This window comes from Furipterus horrens, unplaced genomic scaffold (genome assembly GCF_987537825.1).
Source record: "Furipterus horrens unplaced genomic scaffold, mFurHor1.1.pri manual_scaffold_17, whole genome shotgun sequence".
Taxonomy (NCBI): domain Eukaryota; kingdom Metazoa; phylum Chordata; class Mammalia; order Chiroptera; family Furipteridae; genus Furipterus; species Furipterus horrens.
Window position 1 is genome coordinate 108,283,362 of NW_028327187.1, and position 24,525 is coordinate 108,307,886.

At 41.1% G+C, this 24,525-nt stretch overlaps 1 protein-coding gene across 1 annotated transcript in view; it reads right to left on the minus strand.

The window, feature by feature from the left end:
- The window catches only part of MAP3K15 (mitogen-activated protein kinase kinase kinase 15), a 76,394-nt gene extending 52,788 nt beyond the window's left edge, over window positions 1–23,606 (minus strand). The window contains exons 1-6 of the mRNA XM_090264164.1: window positions 23,291–23,606; window positions 17,190–17,329; window positions 14,795–14,818; window positions 6,709–6,890; window positions 4,961–5,129; window positions 4,508–4,614 (exon numbers count right to left, since the gene is read on the minus strand). Of these exons, the coding sequence (XP_090120290.1) occupies window positions 4,508–4,614; window positions 4,961–5,129; window positions 6,709–6,890; window positions 14,795–14,818; window positions 17,190–17,329; window positions 23,291–23,606 (938 nt within the window). The remainder of the gene's footprint in view (window positions 1–4,507; window positions 4,615–4,960; window positions 5,130–6,708; window positions 6,891–14,794; window positions 14,819–17,189; window positions 17,330–23,290) is intronic.
- Window positions 23,607–24,525: the final 919 nt, after the last annotated feature.

The following is a 24,525-nucleotide window of genomic DNA, read 5'->3' on the forward strand; positions in this document are numbered from 1 at the left end:
GGGTCCCAGCTCCACACCAGACCACCCAGGCCAGGGTTCCAGTACCAGGAAGATGAGTTCCCATAACTTCTGGCTGCAAAAACTAGTGGGGGTTCAAGCAGAAGAAACTCAGGGATTCTCAAGCATCTTCTCTTAAAGGGCCCGCAGTGGACTTAGGACTTAATGCAGACTCACTCTTTCTGGGCTCTAGCACTGGGTCAGCAGCTTAAAGGGCACCACTGGCATTTTTGGAGAAACTAATGCGTCTGGCATCAGGCCGAGTGCCAGGAGACAGCTTCCTCCTGGAAAAAACTCCAGAGGCCAGGCAGCAGCACTGTCCCCTTTCTGAGCCCTCCCCAATGCAGAGCCACAGAGCAGCAACACTGTAGTGGAGACTCCATCAACCTGGTTCACACAGGTTGCCCCACGCTGGCAATTACATAAGGCTCCACCCCATCCAACTTACTGTGTGCTTTGCTACAATAGGCCATATAAGACAGGGAATCAAAGCAGCTCTACCTGATATGTAGAAACAAACACAGAGAGGCTGCCAAAATGAGGAGACAAGGAAACAGGGCCCAAATGAAAGAACAGAACAAAACTCCAGAAAAAGATCTAAACAAAATGGAGATAAACAATCTATCAAATGCAGAGTTCAAAACACTGGTTATAAGGATGTTCAAGAAACTCACTGGGTACACTTCAACAGCATAAAAATGACCCAGGTAGAAGTGAAGGTTACACTAAGTGAAATAAAAAATTTACAGGGAACCAACAGTGGAAAGGATGAAGCTGAGAATCAAATCAATGATTTGGAACATTCGATCAGAACAGCAAGAAGAAAAAAGAATACAAAAAAAAAAAAAAAACCCCAACAACAACAAAAAAACCAAGGATAGGCTAAGGAGCCTCTGGGACAACTTCAAACACACCAACATTCAAATCATAGGCATGCTGGAAGGAGAAGAGAAAGAGCAAGAAATTGAAAACTTATATGAAAAAGTAATGAAAGAAAATTCCCCTTATTTGGTGAAGGAAATAAACATGCAAGTCAAGGAAGCACAGAATCCCAAACAAGATGGACCCAAAGAGGACCACACCAAGACACATAATTTAAAATGCCAAAGGCTAAAGATAAAGAGAGAATCTTAAAAACAGCAAGAGAAAAGCTCAATGGAAATTTGAAGTAGTCTTGAATGGGCTTCAGAATGCAGTAAAGTGGAATATATCAGGAAAAGCTAATCAGCTCAAGCCAGCTTTTCTAATAAGAGGGACCCCTTGCTATTTGAGGGCCAAACACCATTCATTACTGCCAACCTTTAATAACTAATTTATGGGCATTATTTGCTCCAGTTCCTAAGAGTTAAAGGTTAACTGCAATGTAGGAAAAAAAAGCACTACTTGCCACCACCAATTTCTCTATCAGTACAAGGTAACTCCCTAAGCTTCCTGAAAACTGTACATAATGCCAAATCCTATTACAACTATGCTTACAGCTAGCCAAGTTATACCTGCAGCAAAGATGTGAAATTCAGGATCAAATCACACGTATAAATGAAGCAATTATCGTAATTCTACAGAAAATCCCTAGCTGGTTGGAGAAAATGAGGTTCCTGGCATTGAGGCCCCTGCCTGGCCTACAATACAGAACCACTGTCTGTGTAAATTCAATGAGAAGGAAAAGAGGTCAGAGAGAAAGGTGGCTTTCTGGTGTGCAAACCCAGACATTCTGTTTCCAACTTGGAAAAAAAGATATTTGTCTCAGGATCATTTCATGTTGTCGCACTCTTTTCTCTGAAATACTGATTGTCCTTTGCAAAACTTTTTTTCCTACTCTTTTATTACTTTAAGTGGATGGTAATCAGATAGTTTCATTCTGTTTGACATCAGTTACCTCCACTCTGTTGTAGAAAGGACATGATAGCAAGTGACTTAAATGGCCCTCTTAAGTTTTTATTTAACAAACTCTTTATTTTTATGGCCCTTGCAGTGTGCTGGGCATTCTTCCAGAAACTTCACCAGTGATGACTTATTTAATCCTTACAAATCAAGAGTGAACCAAGTATAATTAAGTACAAATAAAAGTGGAACCCACTACTCTGTGAGAGAGGAGTTTATAGGACTTCTTTTATTTTTTAGTTTTAATGAAGATGCTTTCCCCAACACTCTTTGCTGCTGAGTTTAAAGACCACTGGGGAGAGAGCAGGCATATTTTCAGAGACCATGAAAACTCCCCACTCCAAAGGAATCAAAACCCTGACTACCACCATCAGTGTCTACTACAGCAGGACACAAGCATATACTATATACCCAACAGAAACATGTCTATTTATGTACAAAAATCATGTACACAAATTTTCATACCAGAATGTTCATGGTACCCCTACACTGGAAACAACCTAAAGGTCTACCAGCTGTAAAATGGAGAAGTCAATTGTGGCATATTTATGCAATGGAATACTCCAGAGCTACAAGAATGAACTACTGATATATCCAACAGCAGGGAGGAATCTCACAAACACGATGCTAAGTGAAGGAAAACAGACCAAAAAAAAAAAAAAAAAAAAAAAGACTAAATGCTGTGTGATTCCATTTAGATGAAGTTCAAGGACAAGAAAAACTCATCTATAGAGATAGAGACTGCAACAGTGGTTGCCTATGGAGGGGTGGGGGATTGCTTGCCAAGGTGCACAAAGGAACTTTCTGGAGGGATAGAAATGTTTCTATTTTGATAGGGGTGCTGTTGTCATGGGTGGATCCATTTATCAAAACTCATCAAATTGTTTACTTAAAACCTGTGCATTTCACTATCTGTATATTTTACTTAAATATAAAAGATATGTGACCTCAAATGTGTCATGAGACTCCTGAAGTCATTGGCTTATGTTGCTGCTGTCCTGCAAATGCTGCCAGTACCAGGCCCGCAGCCTAATCCAGCTGCAGAAGCAAAGCAAAATCTCTGAGCAACCAGACACTAGAGTCCTCTAACTCAGGTGACCTCCAACCCTCATTTTATTCATTCCCTGCGAAAGACATTAGCTACACAAGGTTAAGAAGGTGCCAGAAGTCTAGCTCTCAAGCCAAGTTTGAATACGCTCCCAGAGTTTTTTCCTGTATGATTCAATATTGCCATTCCTGGCCCCAGCAGAGGACAGGCCTGGCACGAAGTCTATCTGGGCACGGTTCTCACCATAGTCACCTAATGCTGTTCTTCTTCCTATATCTTATCAGGGGAGGAAGGGAGACTATAGGCCTAAGACATTTAGGCATCTAGGATTTTGTGAGGTTGAATGTGGCAAACTCCTAGTTATCTTCCAAATCTATCCTAGCCAAGTTTGGATGGGCACATGGCCACCCAGCTAGAGATTATATTCCCAACTTCCTTATTAGCTAGATGGAGTTATAAGACTATGCTCTCTCCAATGGAATGTGAGTAGAAGTGGAATGTGAAAATTCTATTTGCTAAAGAAAATTACTTGCCCTGGGCTTCTACTCTTTCCCCCTTTCCACAGGCTAGAACAAAGAGTATCAGCGATTGAGCTTCAACTAGAAAAAAAGAGGACAATACTCTTCGAAATGAAAGAGCTACAAAATGTCAGAAGCCAGGTCCCTGATCAACTCCTGGAACAGTGCTATGCCACTGGCCTGATCCAGTCACCTCTAGACTGCTATGTGAAAGAGAAATTGCAATCTAATTTAAAGCACTGCATTTGGGCTTTATTACAGCATCTTAGCTAACACCCCTAGCATGTGGACTTTTGAGGCTCATGGTCTCCAGGCTGGAATTTCCAAGTTTCACATAGTCTACCTAGCCCAGTAATTTATTCCAAAGTTCAGATTATACCAGTACATAAAGACAGCACCCCCTTTTCCTATCATAGAATGTTAATACTGCTGTTTAAACTGGTCTCCCATAGTCTACAAGATACTATCAACTCCTTATTCACGTACAGAAGGTGCTTTCAAGATACAGTCCCATCCCCCATGCTGAGACTCACTGTATGCATTTGTTTCACCTGCAAATTGTGTTCTGGTCAGTTTTTTGAAGACACACACTGCACATGAAGAACTCTATCTATGCTCACTTTTCTCTTCTAGCCAAGTGGAATGGCCTTTTCACCATCCCCATTCCACACTCTCTCCAGCCCATGAGGTAATTCTTACTAAGTCTTCAAAGAGCAGCCCAAAAGACCTCAGAAAATACCCAATAAGAATGACTTCCTCCTTCTGCTATGTTTCCATAGGACTTTGGAAAAACCTCATTAAGACCTTTATTGCTCTAAGCTAGTGAGATTTAGCTACATGGCTGAATACCTCACAGCTAGTATGTACGTTCCAAAGACAAAGCCCCTGAAGATCAACACCTTGTCCATTTTCATAACCTTGACATTTTCATGTCTGCCCATTTCATAACTTTGACAGTGAGCACATGATCTGACTTATATTCAATGAGTTTTGAGCAAATGAAAGAAGCAAAATATAATAGGTGGCTTGTTTCAAAAATCTATACATACAGTATCATCCTTACCTATTCAGTGCAAATGAATAGTGGAAATAAATATTATGTTGGTCGGTCAAATCATACATAGGCAGGATTTCCACGGCTTCTACCAGGTTGATCATTGCATCAAAGTCCTGTTGGCAAGAGGTCCCAAGATGAGAAAGAGAGGAAACACAGACTTGTCTGAAAAGTTATAAACATGAGACAGCCTAGGCATTTAAATATAAAGTTGAATGTGGCAAACTCCTAGTTATCCTCCAAACCCATGCTAGCCAAGTTTGGATGGGCACATGGCCACCGAGCTAGTGACTTCATTTAATGAAGTTACTTACAGCGCAGCAGCAGCCATGAAAAAAGCTACTATTTTTTGAGTGCAGGAGAGTTACCATCACCAACATAGCCGTGAGTTAAAATAAGCTGGACATAAACATACAAGAATCTTTTAGTCACTCACCACATAAAGGGAAGCATGTTTCATACCTGGATATCGCGGTAGGACAGCAATAAATTAATGATGATGTCTGGACTCGGAACTCTGATATTATCCAGACGGAGTCTGATCCGAGCCAGCTCCTTCGCCATTTCTTCGCCCTGGTATCGCTCTCTGACTCTGTGGATATCATCTAACAAAGATTCTTTGTAATAAGCACTGTAGAAGGAAACATGAAAACCTCAGGTTACATACATCTCCATGCACCCAGGCTGACTTACAATGACCATAGGTTGAGTTAAATTTGTTGTCCACTTTCCAAGTAACTTTTTTCATGGAGATTTGGCATTGCCAAGTGGTAAAGACCATCAATCCATCAAGTAGTTGAAATGAGTTAACTATAGAGAGTAAAATTAGGTTCTACATAAAAAAAAAAAAAAAGACAGTAAGCTCAATTAAATAATAGCCTTCAGAAAAAGAGAACACACGAGAACTCTTCCTGCCCTGGCTGATGTGGCTCAGTGGATTGAGTGCCACTCTGCGAACCAAAGGGTTGCTGGTTTGATTCCCAGTCAGGGCACATGCCTGGGTTGCGGGCCAAGTTGTCAGTTGGGGGCATGTGAGAGGCAACCACACATAGATGTTTCTCTCCCTCTCTTTCTTCCTCCATTCCACTCTCTAAATATAAATAAATAAAATCTTACTAAATATTCATTTAGTAAGACAATAGTAAAGTGAGATTAAATGATGTTTTCCAGGAATGTGCCACAAAAGTTTCCCATTTGCTTTCTATGTTGGCATGTGGTCACAGACGTCTGGGTTTTCTCTTCTTGTCCCATAAGTCTATAGAAGAACTCTGTTCAGAGAAGAGGTGATGGCATAGAAAAAGAGAACAGACTGTTAACTAGTGTGTACCTCACACCAATACTATAGTAGTTGCGCTCCATAGTTCAGGGAACCATGATTTGAGCCAAAGGGGGACATGTAGTTCTTTACATTTCAAGCTGGTTCAGCGAGTACTCTGGATTTTCATTTGTTTTGGAAGGACAAATCCTTCTCTTTGTTACATAATTTACAGAAGTAAATCCTTTAAATTGGCTGCAAGCAAAATAACTGGATCCTTTAGTTAAGTAGAATCATTTTTCTGCCTTTAGATTTTAGAATAAGGATATTTTAAGGCAGAGTTTCTTGAGCACCGAGGAACAAGGAGGTGAGCTGACTTTACAGGGCTATACAGCAAAGAATTGCTTGAGCCAGGATTCCCCTCTTTCTCCAACATCAACCTACAAAGAACATGTGACAGGACATCCTGAGGTAAAGGTGGCTTCAGTACATCCCAACTTTTACAGCACAAAAACTTGTGGTCAGAATGACCGTGCTGCAGCATTTTAACAACCTCAATAAGTGAATGGAGTCTGGAGGGGAGGAAATCATCTCCAGAAATGATCTTAAAACACTGACTCTCAGAACATTAAGAAAAACCACTGATTTAACTTCCTTGTTGTCTACATGAGAAATGGTTACAGAGTTATCAAGGTCACACAGAGAGTTGAGGCCAGACACAGACAGGATCAATCCTGACCTCCTAACTCCAGTTTTATTCTTTTTTGGTACAACTCAATGGCCCAACTCAGCGATGTAGTAGGGAACAACAATGGATTTCAGGATGACTTAAAATGATTGGCGGGGTTCCCCATTCTCCGGACACTATGGTTGTTTGAGGATGCATCACCTCCATCAATATGAAGGGAAGATTGTGACAAAATTCCCAAGGTTGTTGATGGCTTGGGGGAATTACCATGAGGTCACGTAGATGTCACTGAGGAGGCTAGAGAGCCTTTTCACCAAGGGCACAGAGAGGGGACCCAGTATGCTGACCCAGCTGCTCTGCACATACTCCTGTAAATCACCCTTGTTGCAATCACCACCAGTGTGCTGCGTCATGGTGTATGGGACGAAATAATAATTTCCATTATATCCCTGGAAAAAGGAAACAAAGAGGAAACAAAGAGATGTCACAAAGTAATTGATGCAGAAGCATAGCTGTGGATTTGGAACACAGTGGGACAAGGAAGGAGAAAATGCCTAAGTATCAACACAACTTGTGCAATATGACTACAAACCTATTAGGCACAGAATAGGAAGCCACTCAATTTCATAAGCTCTAACACATCGATGTACAATATGACAAAAATTTGGTTTTAAATGCCTCAGAACTTCATTGGCAGATTTTAGGGGTTTAAAGTCTCAGAAATTACATTGTTTCATTACACCCTCCCCCCCAATCAGAGGGAATATGAACCCACTAAAACCCAAGAACTAGAATGTAAAGCCATACTTTTTTTCCAGTGTTGATGGAAAAGTCATATTTGATCATTTCATCACAAGTGAACTATCATAAACTGTTGTGTAAAATTTGTTTGCAAGAAGCAGATACTAATAAATGTAATTAGTCTCAAAAATGTTTTTAAAAAGGATCTGTTTAAAATATTAATAGTCAAATAATACTCAGGTAAAACACTACCTTTTTCTATGGAATAATTACAATTTGACTATGAATTGTGATTCTTTGTAAGCACAAATGCTACACTAAATTAATGCTTAATCTTTAACACATAAGAGGGTTAAATACATTTTTAATGTGTTTTATTGATTACAGTGTTACATTTGTTCCAATTTCCCTTCCCTCTGCTCCCCTCCACCCGGTGGCCCCCCTCCCTCCCCTTGTCCCCCCCTTTTAGTCCATGTCCATTGGTTGTGCATATAGTTCTTCTCAACCTCTCTGTCTATTCCATTCCCTCCTACGATGTTTCTTAATTCCTATACCATCCCCCTCCCTCTCCCCATTCCCTGCTCACCTCCCCCCAATATGCTCCCCATACCTATAGTTCTTTTCCACTCTCATTGCCTATTTAGTTTGCCTTTGTTTCAGTTCCCTAGCTTCTGTTGTTGTTTCTTGTGATGCAGTTTTCATTTTAGTGTTCATAGCTTTGATCCTCCTTTTTCTAAACCAGTCCTTTTAACATCTCATATAACAGTGGTTTGGATCTAATGAACTCTTTCAGTTTTGTTTTGTCCTGGAAACACTTTCTCTGCCCTTCTATTCTGAATGACGCTTCACTGGATAAAGTATTCGTGGTTGTAGGTTTTGGATTTTCATTACTTTCAATATTTCTTGCCAGTCCCTTCTTGGCTGCATGGTCTCCCTTGAGAAGTCAGCTGATAGTCTAATTGGGACCCCTTTGTACATGATTCTTTTCTTCTCTCTTGCTGCTTTTAAGATTCTCTCTTTATCTTTAACTCTTGACATTTTGATTATAATGTGTCTTGGAGTGGTTCTCCCTGGGTCCAGTTGTTTTGAACTCTCTGTGCTTCCTGGACCTGTAAGTTTATTTCATTTCCCAAGTTTGGGAAGTTCTGCTTTATTATAGTTTCACTTAATTTTTCAATTTCTAGTTCTTCTTCTTCGCCCTCTGGTAATCCGATCATGCGTATATTGGAGCTCTTATAGCTGTCCCAGAGGCTTCTGATCCTCTCATCATTTTCCTTGCTTCCCGTTTTTTCTCTCTACACTGGTTGACTGTTTGTTCCTTCTCTATGTTCTGGTATGTTGATTTGAACTCTGGATTTTATTTCCTCACCATCTGTCTCGTATGTGGTTTTGTTCCTTTCAGTATGAGTGTTTTTCAATTCTTTCTCATCGTTTTCCAGATCTTTTGTTAATTCTGTAAGCCGCCTGATAACAATGGCCCTGAACTGAGCCTCTGACAGGTTTCTTATTTGTTCATCTGTCAGGTTCTTCATCTGTTGCCTGGTGAGCTGCGCCACTGGGATTTCTATAGTTGTCTGCCTCATTTTGACAGATGCGTTTTGTTTTCTTGGGCCGGCTATAGGGGGCAGTGCCTGTGTACTCGTCACGACCCAGCGACCGGCGGCGATCCGCAACCTTTTTCGCTGCGCTGTGGCCCTTTGTGGTCACTACCCAGTAACCGGCGAAGGACCAGCAACCTTTTTCGCCGCGCTGTGGCACTTTGTCGTCACTGCCCAGCGACCAGTGGCGATCCGCAACCTATTTCGCAGCCCTGTGGCGCTTTGTGTGGGGGTGGGGGTCCAAGATGGATTCCTGCCATTATCCCGCTAGGTGACCGGGATCCGTCCTCCCACCCTCGGGCCTCACCATTCGGCGATGTGGTGGTTGCCTTTCCCAGCGTTGGGGTCGGGAGCTGCTGGGGTTCGACTGCAGCTGGGATTGTTCTCCTTGCCGCTGTCCCTGGTGCCACCGCAAACAGCACTGCCTACTTTCGCTCTTACCTGCCCAAAGAGCGCCGCTGGTTTATAACTTTGTACGTTGGACTTCCGTGTAGTTTTATTTTCTGGAATTTCTAGTTATCTTTTGTTTTGAAGTAGTTGTATTCCTCTCTAGTTGTAGAGGGAGACCAAGCGAGTCCGTCTAAGCCTCCATCTTGGCCGGAAGTCTTAAATACATTGTTATATGACATTTTTACATCATAGAATGCAACTAGCTCAAAATTTCAAACTTTTAATTACTATCCCTTCAAAATTTATAAAGAATTTATATGTCAGAAATAATTCATCAGACTTCTTGCATTTAATTTTTAAAACTAATGGAATTACCCTAGGCATTTTGGCATAATACACTTACTCTAAGAATAAAAATTCAAATAAGGGATATAGCCTCTTCTAAGTTAAAGTCATTAATTATAGAGAAAACTATCTGTATGCTATGATCGCGTATGAAATAGAAGCCTTGGGAAAACTTACAACATTGGAGAACTATTTACAAATGCATCTGTGACATACATTCATTCTACCTGAAATTGGTTGAATTTATGGTTTAAAAAAAAAAGGGCCTTCGCATTTCAGACTAAGAGGGAGAATGGGATGTATGGATCAGTGAAGCCTAGAAAGTAAAATATCTTTGTAAAAGTGAATTTGCTATTTTCAAAAAGTTAGACCTACATCAGAGGTGTGAGGAGCTCCTCAGATCCTCTCCTGCAAGAAAATATCATAACTGGTAAAAATTATTAAAAAAAAAACATTTAGGAAAAACTTAGGACTCCTGACCAAGATGGAGGCTTAGGTAGACACGTGTCATCTCCTCCCACAACCATAAAAAGGATAACAACTAATCTCAAAACAAACAAACAACAACAACAACAAAAAAACCCAGAACTGCCAAAAAATCACTGTATGGAAGTCTGACAACCAACAATTTAAAGAACTATTGATCCAGACGGGTAGGAGGGGTGGAGCCAGGGAGCCAGGTTGAAGAGAACACAGTGGGGCAGAGGCAAGGTGGTGGATAGCTGAACAGGTGGTCCCACATGCATGTGTGGCAGCTAAAAGCCAGGAGGGACACCTGGGGAGCAATCTCAACCCCAGGCCAGACCCTATGGCCCAGGGTTTCAGTACTGGGAAAATAAAGCCTCATAGCTTCTGACTGTGAAAACCAGTGAGGGTTGGGGCAGCAGAAGAAACTGCCAGTCTCTCAGGAGAGTCCATTAAGAGGGCCCCCATGGTCCTAGAACGTATGCAAAGCCACCCACTCTGAGAACCACCACCAGGGCAGCAGCTAGAGGGGTCCTAGTAGCATGCAGGAAGTGGGTGAAGTGACTGGAAAAGGGGCAAGCGCTGAGCAGAAAGCACTGTTCCCTCTCTGACCCCCTCCCCAACATAAAGCACCACAGAGCACTAAAACAGGTCACCCTGCACTGATGAATACCTAAGGCTCCGCCCCTTACAACATAACAGGTGTGCCCAGACAGGGAGTCAAAGCAGCTCTACCTAATACATAGAAACAAATACAGGGAGGCTACCAAATAAGGAGACAAAGAAATATGGCCCAAATAAAAGAACAGGACAAATGACCAGAAAAATAACTAAACAAAATGGAGGTAGCCAACCTATCAGACGCAAAGTTCAAAACACTGGTGATAAGGATGCTCAGAGAACTCACTTGAGTATGGCAAATGCATAAGGGAAGAAATGAAGGCTACACTAAGTGAACTAAAAAAAAATCCACACAAAACCAATGGTGAAGGGAAGGAAACCAGGGTTCAAATCAATGAATTGGAACATAAGGATGAAATAAAGTCAACCAGTACAGAATGAAGAAACAAGAATTCAAAAAAATGAGGCGAGAATAAGATGACTGAGCCATCTCCAAAAGTGCCAACATTGGAATCATAGGGATGCCAGAAGAAGAGGAAGAGCAAGAAATTGAAAAAAATTAATTTAAAAAATAATGAAAGAAAACTCCCCTAATTTGGCGAAGGACATAGACATACAAGTCCAGGAAGCACAGAGAATCCCAAACAAGTTGGGCCTGAAGAGGGCCACATCAAGACACATCATAATTAAAACACTAAAGGTTAAAAATAAAGAGAGAATCTTAAAGCAGCAAGAGAAAAGCAGAGAGTTATCTACAAAGGGATGTCTATAAGACTATCAGCTGATCTCTCAAAAGAAACTTTGCAGGCAAGAAGGGACTGGCAAGAAGTATTCAAGGTGATGAAAATCAAGGACCAACAACCAAGATTACTCTATCCAGCTGGCAACAATGTCTGCCTTTGACAGGAGCCAGATATTGGACTTAGGAAACAAAGACTTGAAAACACCTATTACAAATACGTTCAAAGAACTAAAGGAAACCATGCTTAAAGAATTAAAAGATATAACAACACTGCCTTATCAAATACAGAATATCAATGAAGAGAATATCAATTACCAAAAAACAAACAAACAAACAAAAAAACAACAACAAAAAAGCCCACTCAGAAGAAGGGAAAATATCTAGGCCAGATGGAACATGGTTTCACACTACCCAAGAGAAACCAATTTCTGAGCACTTATGGAATAATACATATATTGATTCCTCAACAATGTGGTACTTTGCAGCTTATATCTTAAAATGCAAAAAGTTTGCAAATCCATACTGAAAACTGAACCTAAAAAAAGCACAGAAAATTGCTCCCAAGAAAATTTAGGGAGCGAATGAAGAATAATTTTTAAAACATTATTTGACACAACTATATGTGATAAAGTCAATTTTTTAAGGAAGAAAATCCAAGTGGGGTGCTTCTTTAAAAAATGATTACAAGGTTTAAGCTTAATAAATATAGTTCTCTAGTCAGTTAAAAGACAATTTTTAAAATCAGCACACATGCAATCAGGGAAATGTATTTTTTAAAAACATCAATGCAAATACCATTCTACATTGCTACTTTTCTATATTTATCTGGTCATAAGAGGAACAAAAAGCTGAATAACAATTTCAACTGGATAATCAGACTACTCTGCCATTTAAAAGTAAATGAAGATGTTCCTGCTGAAGACATGCCATGTAGTGCCAGCTGAACTACTGCAATCATCCATTTGCTTAGTTCAAACAACTGAATAGGTATCATAAAGACAGAGAATTATTTCAGGGCTGGCATGGATCTCAGTAATCACCTGATTAATCATCTCATTTTATAGAGGTGGTAAAAACTGAGACCCAGCAAGGTTTACCAACTAGTCCACAGAAAACTACAGAGCCAGAGAAATCTCATGTCCTCCTCCCTTCCCAGGATTCTTGTCACTGCCATTCCAGCTTAATTCTGAAATATCCTTAACTGAAGAAAGACATGATGAACAAAACAAAATACCCAACACAAACACATGAGTGAACGGTGACTATTATGGTATGTACATTACATATCAATGTAAAGGAAATAAATGGGTATGATGGGACGTCAAAGCCTTACTCCATTGGCAACAGAATTATATATTTATATTTTGGTTCTGACATTGGCCCTGTGAAATATGACATTACTCCTGTGATAATCAAAAAGTACAGAGAAAAGTTTTGTGGCTCGCACTTCCAGGGCATTCCAATTCAAAAGAGAACAGGCATTTAGGAGAAAAAAAAGACAAAAAAAAAAAAACAACAACTTAAACAGGAAATTTAAGATGAGACAGAATTTTTTTAAAAAATAGCTACACCAAATGAAATAAATATTCAAAAAGGCAGATGTTTTTACATAAATCAGTATGTATAAAACTAAATTCTCCATCTACTATGGGGCGTAGCCTTTCTGTCTGAAATCAGGACTTCACTAATAGAAGTGGTAGAAATTCTGATTCTGAACTCAGAAAACCCAAAGGATATAGAAAGAAGAAATTTAACTGTCCTTTCAATGAAGTGTCCCCAAGCAATCTATGTCATCTCTGATCATTATGGATCTCAAATGATAGCAAACTGAAGAACTGAAGAAGGCAGGTAGGAAGGATCAGGAGATATTGTTACTCTCAACTCCAGGCCTAAATGTGGTTGTAAGCCAGGTAAAAGACTTCTAATATTATAGACATTGCACCTAATATTGCCAATGTCTGTTTCTCAAAGAATCTCCAAGGATTATAGAGATAGCTATTTTGATCAAAACAATGAGTTTATATTAACTTTCACTGGCTTTCCAGAAAGAAAAAAAAATCACCTGGTCTAAGGATCAGAGAACCAGATTAGCTTTTTAATAAGGTGTTTTTTAATAATATGATCCAAGCTTGCAAATTTAACTCTCCTTTTTAAAAACTGTGAACTCCAGCCCCACAGCTGCAGGGGTTGCCTTCTGTGGAGGCAACAAAGTCATGCAAAGCTCCCACTCCCCTGGTGGGGGGCACCCTCAGGAGGGCTCTACCTCCTGGCACCTCTTCTCCCTCTCCCTCTGGGAGTTCCAAGAGGAACAGGAAAAGAGGCAGGAGGGCCTTCCCATTTAGAAGGGCCACTGGGATGGAGGCTGAGGACCAAAAAAAATGGGGGGATCAAGGAACTGTTCCTAGTCTAGGTCACAACCTCTCAAACCACAAAAACATAGGTCTGGAAGGATGGGTAGTTTGGGGGGCATTCAAAGGTACAGGATAACTTTGGCACAATTTCCAAGGAAATAATCTTATTTGAATGTTTTTAGGGTGAAGGTTTCATTATACAATACAAACCAACACAGCATCATCGATATGCCATTGCAGGAACTTTTACGCTAAATTGGGAGACTTTAGCATATAAACAGAAGAAAGTGGAATTCTGTCCCACTTCTTTTCAGCTTTGGCAGGGAACTTGGGCTAAGTCCCCATATTAACTGGGGTATAAGTTCATGTTTCTCTGTTGTTAGGGAAACTTTGGTGGCAAGTATGGAGGGGTACTGGCTCCAGCAAAAAGAATCTTTTTTTTAGTACTGGGATATGGTTTTGCTTTTTCTATTTTTTTTTATTTTTCGATTACAGTTTACTTTTAGTATTATTTTATACTGGTTTCAGGTGTACAGCATAGTGATTAGACAATCTTATACTTTACAGTGTTCCCCCTGATATTTCCAGCATCCACCTGGCACCATAGATAGCCACTGCAATTATTATTGACTGTATTCCCTATGCTGTACTTGACATCCCCATGTCTATTCTATAAACTACCAATGTGTACTTTTTAAGCCCTTCACCAATCTCACCCAATCCTCCAACCCTCTTCCCCTCTGGCAATCACCAATCCAGTCTCTGTGTTTATGAGTCTGTTTCAAGCAAAAAGAATCTTGGTGGTCCATGGAAACACCAACTCAGCTCAGAAGGAGACTGCCGACGATGGTTCCAGGCTCAAAGTCCTAGCACATAACAAAGAACAAGTGCACTTGCCTGATCTTGCCTTTTGCCCCACAGCCTGGATGGCTGAGTGGAGCCAGAGCTAGTTGGCAACTTGAGGGACAGGGGGTTCTAGGTATCCCCCTTAGAAAAACAACCAACAGTCACAATTAGAAATCACTTTGCTATCTGTGAGATTTTCAGGCAGTCATTTTATGCATTTACATTTATGAAGTTAAAAATATGAAAATACTTACTGAGTTTTTTTCAGTTACCATATCCTGAAAAGAAAAAGAAAAGATAAGCTGAATGCAGTGTTCTTCCAAACCAGTTAATTTCCATAAGCAAGTAACTTGTCCCACCCCATCATCCAGAGTAAATCATTTGAAACCTCCCCTGCAAAAAGCTCCAAATAAAATGAGCCTCCGAAAATTGTAAAATTCATGTTCTAAGAAAAACTTATCATAATTGGTTAGCTTTGGAACTACTGGGGGGGGGCATATATGGTTATAAGAATTTTCCCATAGCAATGGCAATGCTTTTGTCCCAAGAGAGTGTGAGATTCAAGTTTGGGGTTCTCAATGCCCTACACCTTCCCAGTGAGGAATGTCAGTGAGAGCAAGAAGTACATGGGAAGCACCATGGTATCCTCAAATGTATCATGGTATCACCCTGAACCACTTTTTTTTTTTTTCTGAACCACTTCTTGACCCATCAATGTGAAAGCTGGAGGCCACCCCCACAGACAGCTTTCCTATGGAAGGGGTGTCACTGGTACGACTCCTGATCCCTTACTATAGTTGTCTAGAAATTTTCAAATTCAATGACAACAATTTTAGTCAGTTAACTTAGTATGTTTGTGCAGCCCTTGATTGTTATCATTTATGTATGTACTGCAAGCCAACATTTGCCAAGAAAAATACTAATTAGAGCTGCTCCCTAAAATGTTTTTTACGTGTTCTGAGATTTCTATTTTCCGATGACAAGTACAGACTGCTTCTTTTGGCATTATATATAATTGACTATCCACTTCCATTTTAGGGAATATTATTCTATATCATTAAAAATGAAAACTTATCTAGGTCATAGGACTTCCCAGAGAAGTTAACTGAGGCACGGCTGAGAAAAAAAAAAAAGTGTATTAAATCAGGAAAAACTACATTCTAATTTCATGTTTCTCATCAAAATATGCTTAATTACCTTCCCTTTTATATTTTCTAATTCTAATTATTTCCAAGCATAACTACCTTAGTGAAAATCCATAAATGAAGAAATTAGTATCTAAAGTAATTTAAATTGGTTTATAGACTTTGGGGAAACTATTCTACACTGTACAATACAATAATAGTTTCTTCTTTCAATGTCATATGAATCACTTCTTAAAACACAACTCTGTACTATAATTACAGAGCACACACCTAAAGTGTATATGATATATAACACATACAGATTACACATCTGAAGAAAATGGTATTTCTACCAGGAAATAATCCCAAATTATTATAGACTCCAGAAAAATCTGGTTAATATCAAATTTCAAGAAACACAAAAATGTCCAACTTTGCCACCAGAAAATTATGATGTTCATCAAAGCTAACTCTGAACCACTGATTCTCAACCCTGGCTGCACATCTAGGAGGTTAAAAAAAAGTTCCCTCAAGACTGTAATGTAATTGATCTGGGGTATGGCCTGGGTACTGAGACACTTACAAGCACTCCAAGTGATTCTAAAGTGCAATCAATGTTGAGGAATACTGCTGTCAACAAACTAATGTTTTATGCATGAAATGATTTAACACAGATCAGGACTATCTGACCAACATTAACATGTTCAACAATATTAATTTATTAGCTGAATTTTGTAGCAACTCACCTTAGACATTCATATTTTATAAATATGAACATTAAAAAAAAAAACCACTATGTTATGTTGCCCTGGCCAGGTTGTTTGGAGCATTAACCTGAACACCAAAAGGTTTCAGGTTCAATCCCCACTCAGGGCACATACCTACACTGTATGTTCAAGCACCAGTCAGGCTGTGTATGGGAAGCAACCGGTCAATGTTTCTTTCTCTCTCTCTTCCCCCCTTCTCCCTCTCCCGCTTCCTCTCACTATAAAATCAATTTAAAAAAGGCATATCCTGGGGCAAGGATTTTTTTTTAAGTACTGTGTTACCCAAAAAAGCACTTGTATAAAACTTGTAAATATACATTTAAAAATTCTCAATCATTACTGAGTTGTGCCTAAACACACACGTTTTCAGTTTTACTCTGCTTTAAACTGAGTGAAACATAACATTAAATACTGATTATATCTATGCCAAAACTTTCTGCCCATTTTGGTAACTGTTAAATGCTGCCTTATTACCCAAGTTTAGTGATAATTTTTTTAATGTGTAGGTTTGGATCAAATTGCCCATGAAAGGATTCAGAGTACTGTGTGTGCTTCAGTGGAAACTAAGATGAGTTTTAGGCTTTTCAGGTTGCCTGCAAAAGCACATCTGTAGCACATATGCTCACACAGCAGCCAGGAAGTCTAGAACCTGTGATGGGAAGGAAGGAATTGTACAAGCAAGTCTTTATTGTTTCACCTGAATATATAATACTGCTTTCCCAAAATGAAGTATTCAGAAGGTGAACCATGCCCTTTACCTTCAATGAAAGAGCAGTGGCAGGGTCAGTGTCATAGTACAGGATCACGTTATTGCCCATGTTTAAGCTTTCTCGAATTCCAAGCTGGTAGAAAAGTGAAGGCTGTTTGGCGATGTCACTCACATCCACCACGGCAATATCTGAGATGAACAAAGAGAGGAGAGGATGTGGGTGAGAGAAGTGATCTGTCTACTTAATCTACCTCCTGCTGATCACCAATGGGGAGCTGCTGTAGTTTGTGTTTCTCCATCAGCCTTTTAGGGTAAAGCATAAGTGAGGGATGATTTGATTAAAATTACCTACCCCATGAACTCTGGAAGGAAAGCAACAAGAATTTAAAATAAAAAGCAAAAATTCTTCTGTCTTCAAAGTGCTGAGAATGTAGTCTCACTTAAAAGTTGCTGGGGGTTTTATTTCTTAATGTATTTTTATTAATATGTCATCCACGACGAATATATTTAGCTTATATACAAAGTGTTAGGTAGAATGAAACGAAAAACCACATACCCACCATGCAGTCCAAGACACAGAGCATTATATGTACTATTGGAGCTCCACATGCCTCTTCCTTGTCACAGCCCCTCCCTCCTCCTGTTCTGATCTCTGTATTTATCAGTTTCTTGCATATAGCTGTATATATGTATATGCATATTAAACATTATAAAATATAACTAGTAGTTTTGCACATTTTGAACTTGATATAAATAATATCACACCATTTGTTTTCTTCAGCTTGCTGTTTTTGGTGTGAGACCACCAATTGTATGTCTAGCTTTGGTCGTGCATTTCCACTTCAGTACAGCATTCCACTGTATGAATACTAGATGGCAATGTCTTTATACATCCTGTCTAGAAACATTTTATTTTTTTCTCTTTTTCCTATTTGAAACTGTTGTAATGAGCATTCTTGTGCCATGACCCTGGCTCACATATCTGCCATCAACTTGACAATGTAGCTCAAATGCTCCTGGAGTTATGTCCTAGAGCAACCTATTCAAAACAGGGGAGTGAAACATATCACATCAATATGGAACGTATTTAAATTTTCCCAGGAATATTGGAAAGTTCATCATTTTCAAGAGCATATAAAAGCTTCAAAAAGTTTGACTGGGTCTTCCCCACCATGTGAAGATATTTTGGAAAGTAATATCCAAACTTATGCTCACACTGCTATGACTCATAAGAAGTCACTGAAAATTCCAATGAAACAGACAGTGAATGGGGTGTGAAAAAACAAGGTGTCGTGCCAAGTCATGTACACCAGGCACAGCTGGCTCTGTGCAGAGGCACTGGGAGACCTGAGGCCAAGTGCCAATAGGCTCTGGGTGGGCCTTTTATTCTCCAGTTTATAGGCTGGATGCCTGCTATATGTTAGGCATCATGCTGGGTACCAGGGATAGAAGTGTGAATGAGGCATGACCCCTTTCCTCAAAAAACGTGTAATATAACAGGGGTGACAGGAAGGAAATGGTGGTTAGAATCACCATAAGGAGAGCTAAAGTGAAAGGAGCAGCAACAATGGCACCCCTGGACAGAGAGCAGTCAGGGGAGGCCTGGAAAAAGTGATGTTGTCTCAGACCTGAGGATCCATAAGTCAGGCAGGTGCACCAGGGTTAGGATGGGGGGAAGGAAAGGATGTTGGAGGAAGAGAAGATAGCAAGTGAAACGGGCATGAGGGAAGTCGGGGTGTAGGTGTTAGGGCCACTGCAAATAATTTCATGGGGCCAGAACACTCAAGAAGATGAACCTGGAAGGGTTAGGAAGAGCCAGGTGGTGACAGGGTCTGACAGCCATGTTAAGAGGGCTGTCCTCCACCTTGAGGCAATGGGAAACATATGGATGGTAGGGTTGGGTTTTTTTTTTTTTAACTTTTTATTATGTACAATATAAAATATATATAAAAGTAGACAGAAGAATGAAATGAAACCCTTGAACCCCCCTCACCTCCCTCAACAATTATCAACTCACGGCCAGCCTCCTTGTTTCATTTCTATTGCCATCCACACCACCCCCTTCTACATTATTTTGAAACAAATTCCAGACAGCATATTATTTCCTCCTTAAATATTTAATCATGTATCACTAAAAGCTGAGAATTCAAGGAAAAATAAATAAATACCCGTAGTATCAATGTCTCACCTAAAATTTTCAAAATATCATGAGGGTTTTAAAACAGAAGACTAACATTAAAATTTACCCTTTAAAAGTGGTCGTTCAGAAAAGATAAATGTGCATGTTGAGGAAATACTTTACAACCCAACCTGGCTAATTTATCTCAAACGGATAACTGTTCCCCACAGACATTTGCTTGGAGTCAAAAATCACACTGCAACTCAATAAATTAGACATTTGACCTGTATGATTGTTCCCTGGACTCTATTACCTACTCAAATTAAAAAGAATGTGTTTCCTAGTGATGCTATTAAGAAGTGGAGACATAGAAGCTAATTCCACAACCATGGGGACTTCTATAATTAGTTAATAAAGGAAAGAAAGCAAATGGAGGACACAAAGGAAAGGAATGGGAGAGTGGAGAGGGGAGACAGCAGGGATAAAGGACAGCAGCCCCCAAGTTATGCAGGCCATTTTCGTAGGAAATCTGCACCTTTGTGGAATAGCTTGTCACTGAATAATTACATTTTAATCTGGTAACATGAGTTCCTTCTATCCTTTGCCTTCTCAGTGTTCTGTGCTGAGGCCTATATACTGGCCTCACCCCCTCCACTAAGGGGCCCCTCTGTAGTCTCCTAGGATGAGTTTTTGGTGCCTAAATACAGGACAGATCTATAGTGCTACTAAAAAAAAAAAAAAAATCCAAGTAATTCATGTTCAACAGGAAAACTGTCTCAAACCCAAAGTTGACATTCTTGCCTGATATTTGTCACACAGAACAGCAGACTGAGTTTATGTTGAGGATTTATACCACAACAATAGTTAACCAGTTTATTTTTAGAACTTCTAATTTGGCAGATTTAGAAATGCTAAATATGATAAAACAATAGGCATATGAGGAATCGAGGGCTTTTTTTTCCCCAAAAGAGACCATATAAATCACCTAAAGCTTCAATTATCACGACAGTCACTTGCTTTGCCATTTACAAAACACTTCCACAGACATCTCAGTTGAATTTCAGAACCACCCTGTGAAGCAGGCAGGGTAGGTACTGGGGTAACAGATAGGCTCAAGGTCACACAGCTGGGGAACAACTGAGTCAGGGCTGCAACTCAGCCAAGTCCTATGCTCTAGTGCCCAGATGAGGATTATTACTTTTCTGCTTCACTTTCTGAAATTGAGCCATTTGGGAGAAAACATTTTATTTATTAAGCTAAATTATAGGCAAAGATCACAGATAAAAAGAAAGATAAAATTCGGATCTTCATTTGCAAACGTACCCTGTGCTCCCTGCAACCATTACCTTCCAGTTCCCATTGATAGCCCACATGGAATAAACCACTGTACTTGGTCAAGAACCACCCCCCCTACACACACACATATACTACCTATCTTTGTTTAAGAAACCTTAAGAAGTGATACCACATCCGGGAACACAAAAAGCCAAGCCTCCTGTTAAAATCTACCCCAAGCAAAAAAAGTGTCTGAATTTAAAATCAAAAGCCCTTCAAACTATTTAAGAATCAATTACAATAATCTCTCTACTATGCTAATGTGAAATAAAGATGAATGACGTATTAGATTTTAGATCATTAAAAACTTCTGAACATTACTTCTCTGAAATGTTTTATAAGTAATAAGTAACACTATAATTTTCTAGTGTAGTTTTAGAGTACTGTATCTGATTTCCAAAGCAAAAGATTAGTCAACAAAATGATAAGGCAAATGATTCATCATACAGTAATTCTGCGATTTTACTGACTGATGCCAGTCTTAAATATATTCTATGTTATCTACAAATCCTATTCCCAGCAGAAAAAATAATAATGCATATAAGACTGGTTGTGTCTAAATGAAAAAAACTAGATTTTAGAATAATTTTCCTGCCAAAGACAGCGAGTGAGGGGGGGGTCATCTGTTTAATCCATAAGCCCACTTATTGGAGGTGTGTGTAGCCTTTGTGAAACCTATGAAAAGAACTTTAGTTATAATGATGTACTGAGAAATGACCTATTCCAGACCAGGCCAAGGTCAACCAGAGGAGATATGCAGTACAGTCGAAAATTCTAGGTGATCTGGACCCAGACAGAGCAAGATAACATGACCTGCCTGCTGTGTAGCTTTGGAAGCGAAAGCCCAAGACTTCTGGCTGACGGAATCAACCAGAAGGAAGGGCCCTGTTAGTCGATAAAGGCCTGTTTTATACACACACACCCCGCACACCACTCCAGAGAAGGAAAGCCACTGCACACCAATTTTTCAGAGCTGGGACCCCCAGTCAGCAGACTACAGGTGTACCTACCGGCAAAATGGACATTTAACTGTTCAGAAGTCTCTTCAAACTCCAACTCCGGAGGAGAATGAAGAGAAGTCAAGAAAACCCAGTGGTTCCAGGTGAAAATGGGCTCTGGAAAAACTTTCTAAAAACATGTGGTGCTGACGCCGTTGACCGGAGACAGCCAACTGACCTGGAGTCTGCACGATCCTTCCCCATGTGGGAAGGCCACCCTCCCCTCCACACCCCCACTCTTATTAGGGTTTTCTGGACCCAAGGGTAGGTAGGACGACGACCATGTCCAGCTTGAAGCAGCTAGAGGAGCTCGAGACCTTCGCCCATTGTCCTTTACAAGATTACAAAGGGTCCTAATATTTGAGAGGGGGGGGATAGTTAATTTTTACGAACCAGGGGTATGGACTTGGGGGGGGGATTGCTGGGGGAGGGGGGTGCTGGGTGGAGGGGAACAAGGGGGAGAAAATTGGAACTGTTGTAACAATATAATCAATAAAAAACATTAAAAATAAAGACAATAAAAAAAAAACCAAAAAGAAAAACATGTGGTGCTGAATAGTATACTCAGAGTGGTCAGAAATGTCAAGAGACTGTTTTCCACGGGCCCGGCTGCCAATTATTTGAACAAAGCCTCACATCCTGCCCCACCCCCACCCCCCACGGCGGTTAAGGATTAGCTCTGCAGAAAACGGAGCCGTGTTCCCTAAGAAAAAGGTGAACGGTGAATAAACTTAGCTTACTACTACCGCACGGTGTAGCAGGTGTGTTAAAGGAGCTCACCAATCATCTCCCCACATGCTTTTAGGTTTAGGGTAGGCACTTTTACTTCCTTTTAACCAGTGGGAAAAACCGAGGCCCAAGGACACCCAGGAAATTACGGTCTCACAGAAAATGCGTATGGATATCACCCGAATGCGTGCCAGACGCTCGTCACATAGGTTCCAGAGGGTTAATAAGGAAAAGAGCCAAGCAACAGTCCATTCCACACTTGGAAAAAAAAAAAATACTCGTCAACCAAAAGTACTGATTTTACAGCTAGGTTCTTAAGGCACACTTGTCACCGTTAGAGACGCAGTATTCCTTGCCCAATGCTTGTGCACTGAGGTAAAAGTCTGTCACACTGGCGTTCGGAGCAGGAGTTAAAAGTGTGCAAAAAAGACTGCGGCATTTCTGAGAGTTCCACCCCCACCCCCACCCCCTCTATGAATCGTAACACGCCAATACCCACTGCAGGAGAAAATGGAGTCACGCTGATACGGCTTGGGGGGGGCGGGGGCGGGGCGCGGGCTGGGGCAGGGCGGGGCAGGGTGTGGCGGGGTGGGGGAAGGGCGGGGTGGTCTAGAAGCTTCTCAGGAGATTCTAATTTGCAGCCAGGGTTAGAAACCGCTGCTGTGAGGAACACTCAGGAGAAAGTAAAATTTGGGTAACTGGTGGGGAGGAGGGCGCGGCATTGTCTAGATTATGTATTAGCCGTTTCTTCGGTCAAATGATTTTTAAGGAGACTGAGGGATAAAGAGGCCTAAATGCCGGCGGCCTCTGTTTTCCCATCTGTAAAAAGCTATAATGCTGCCTACTCCCTCTTCCCCCCAAAGCCCCGGCGTTTCCGTCGAAAGAGTCGGCAGTCGCTAAAATGGCGCGTGTGGGCCTAAGAAATGCCGGCGGGGATGGGATAGGGGTAAAGGGGGACGTCCGTCTCACCTGCTTGGTGGAAGGCGTCGAGCGCGGCCGTACCCACTAAGTCGAACTCCTTGAAGGGCACGGAGCTGAGGTAGACGCCCTCCGCCTCACAGGCACGCGTGAGGCACTGGAAAACTCCGGCCTCAGGGCCGCTGTCCGCGCCGTCCGCGCTGTCCTGCGGGTTCTCATTGCGGACATAAACGGCCCTCAGACACCACTTCGGCACGTTCTCGGCCTGCATCCACTCAGCCGCCGCCTCTAAGGCTGGCAGCTCCTGTAGGGAGCCGAGCTCTGTACAGGGCGGCTCGGCCTGTGGATTCTCGGAGTCGTTCTCCATGGCCGTCCAACGAGGCCTCCCTCGGTTCCCACCTCCGCCTGAGTGGCTGGCGGCTGGGGGCCACAAATCGTCCCGGCACCGGCTGCTGAGAAGTGGAGGCGACAAGCGCACGCGAGAGGACGCGCGACTCTAACCTCCACTCCTGCACGCCTCTAGCGCCGTCTGAAGCCCGGAGGCGAGAGGGAGGGGTTTTAAAGCGTTAGGGCTCAGAGCACAAGGAGCTCGACGCGGATTGGCTAAGGCGCGGAGTGATCTGTAATTTCTGTGAGGTCTGGGTGGCGGGGCAAAACCGAGCATGGCGCTCCTTGCATCCTCCCCCTTCAGCGCTCGGAGAAGAGTGGATGTGTCCATTTAACAATTTCTCCAGCCTCGCAATTTTTGTTTTTCTCAACACAATTTGAGGATTTTCAAGTAGAGTAAGAACACTTTGAAAGCGCTGGTTCGATGTAAATAATATTCAATTCCAAACTAAATAGAGATGTAGTTTTAACCTAGAATCGAGATAAGACGATGCTTACTTAAAACGCCCTTTGTGCCCAGCTGCCAAAAGCATGGCCCTCCGGAGCCCGCTTTTGGAGGCCCGCTCTTCCTGATTGTCACTGTGAACTTGACAAAGCATCAGGATGCACACATATCAAATTTGCCTCAAAAATAGACTCCTAAAAGACTGCCTGTCCCACCTATGAAATTCTGTGAACCCACAGGAATCTTTAATCTGGATCATACCCACCTCGCGATTTGGGCCCCAATATTTAAAAAGTACTATTAATAAACAGGAGTACTGACATTGTCACAAATTTTGGTGTTTTTGTTTTTTATTGGTTTGTTCCATTTTAAATAGTTTGAAGGAGACATAATTCATAAACCACCCAATTCATCCATTTAAGTGGTTTCTAGTGTATTACCACAATCAGTTTTA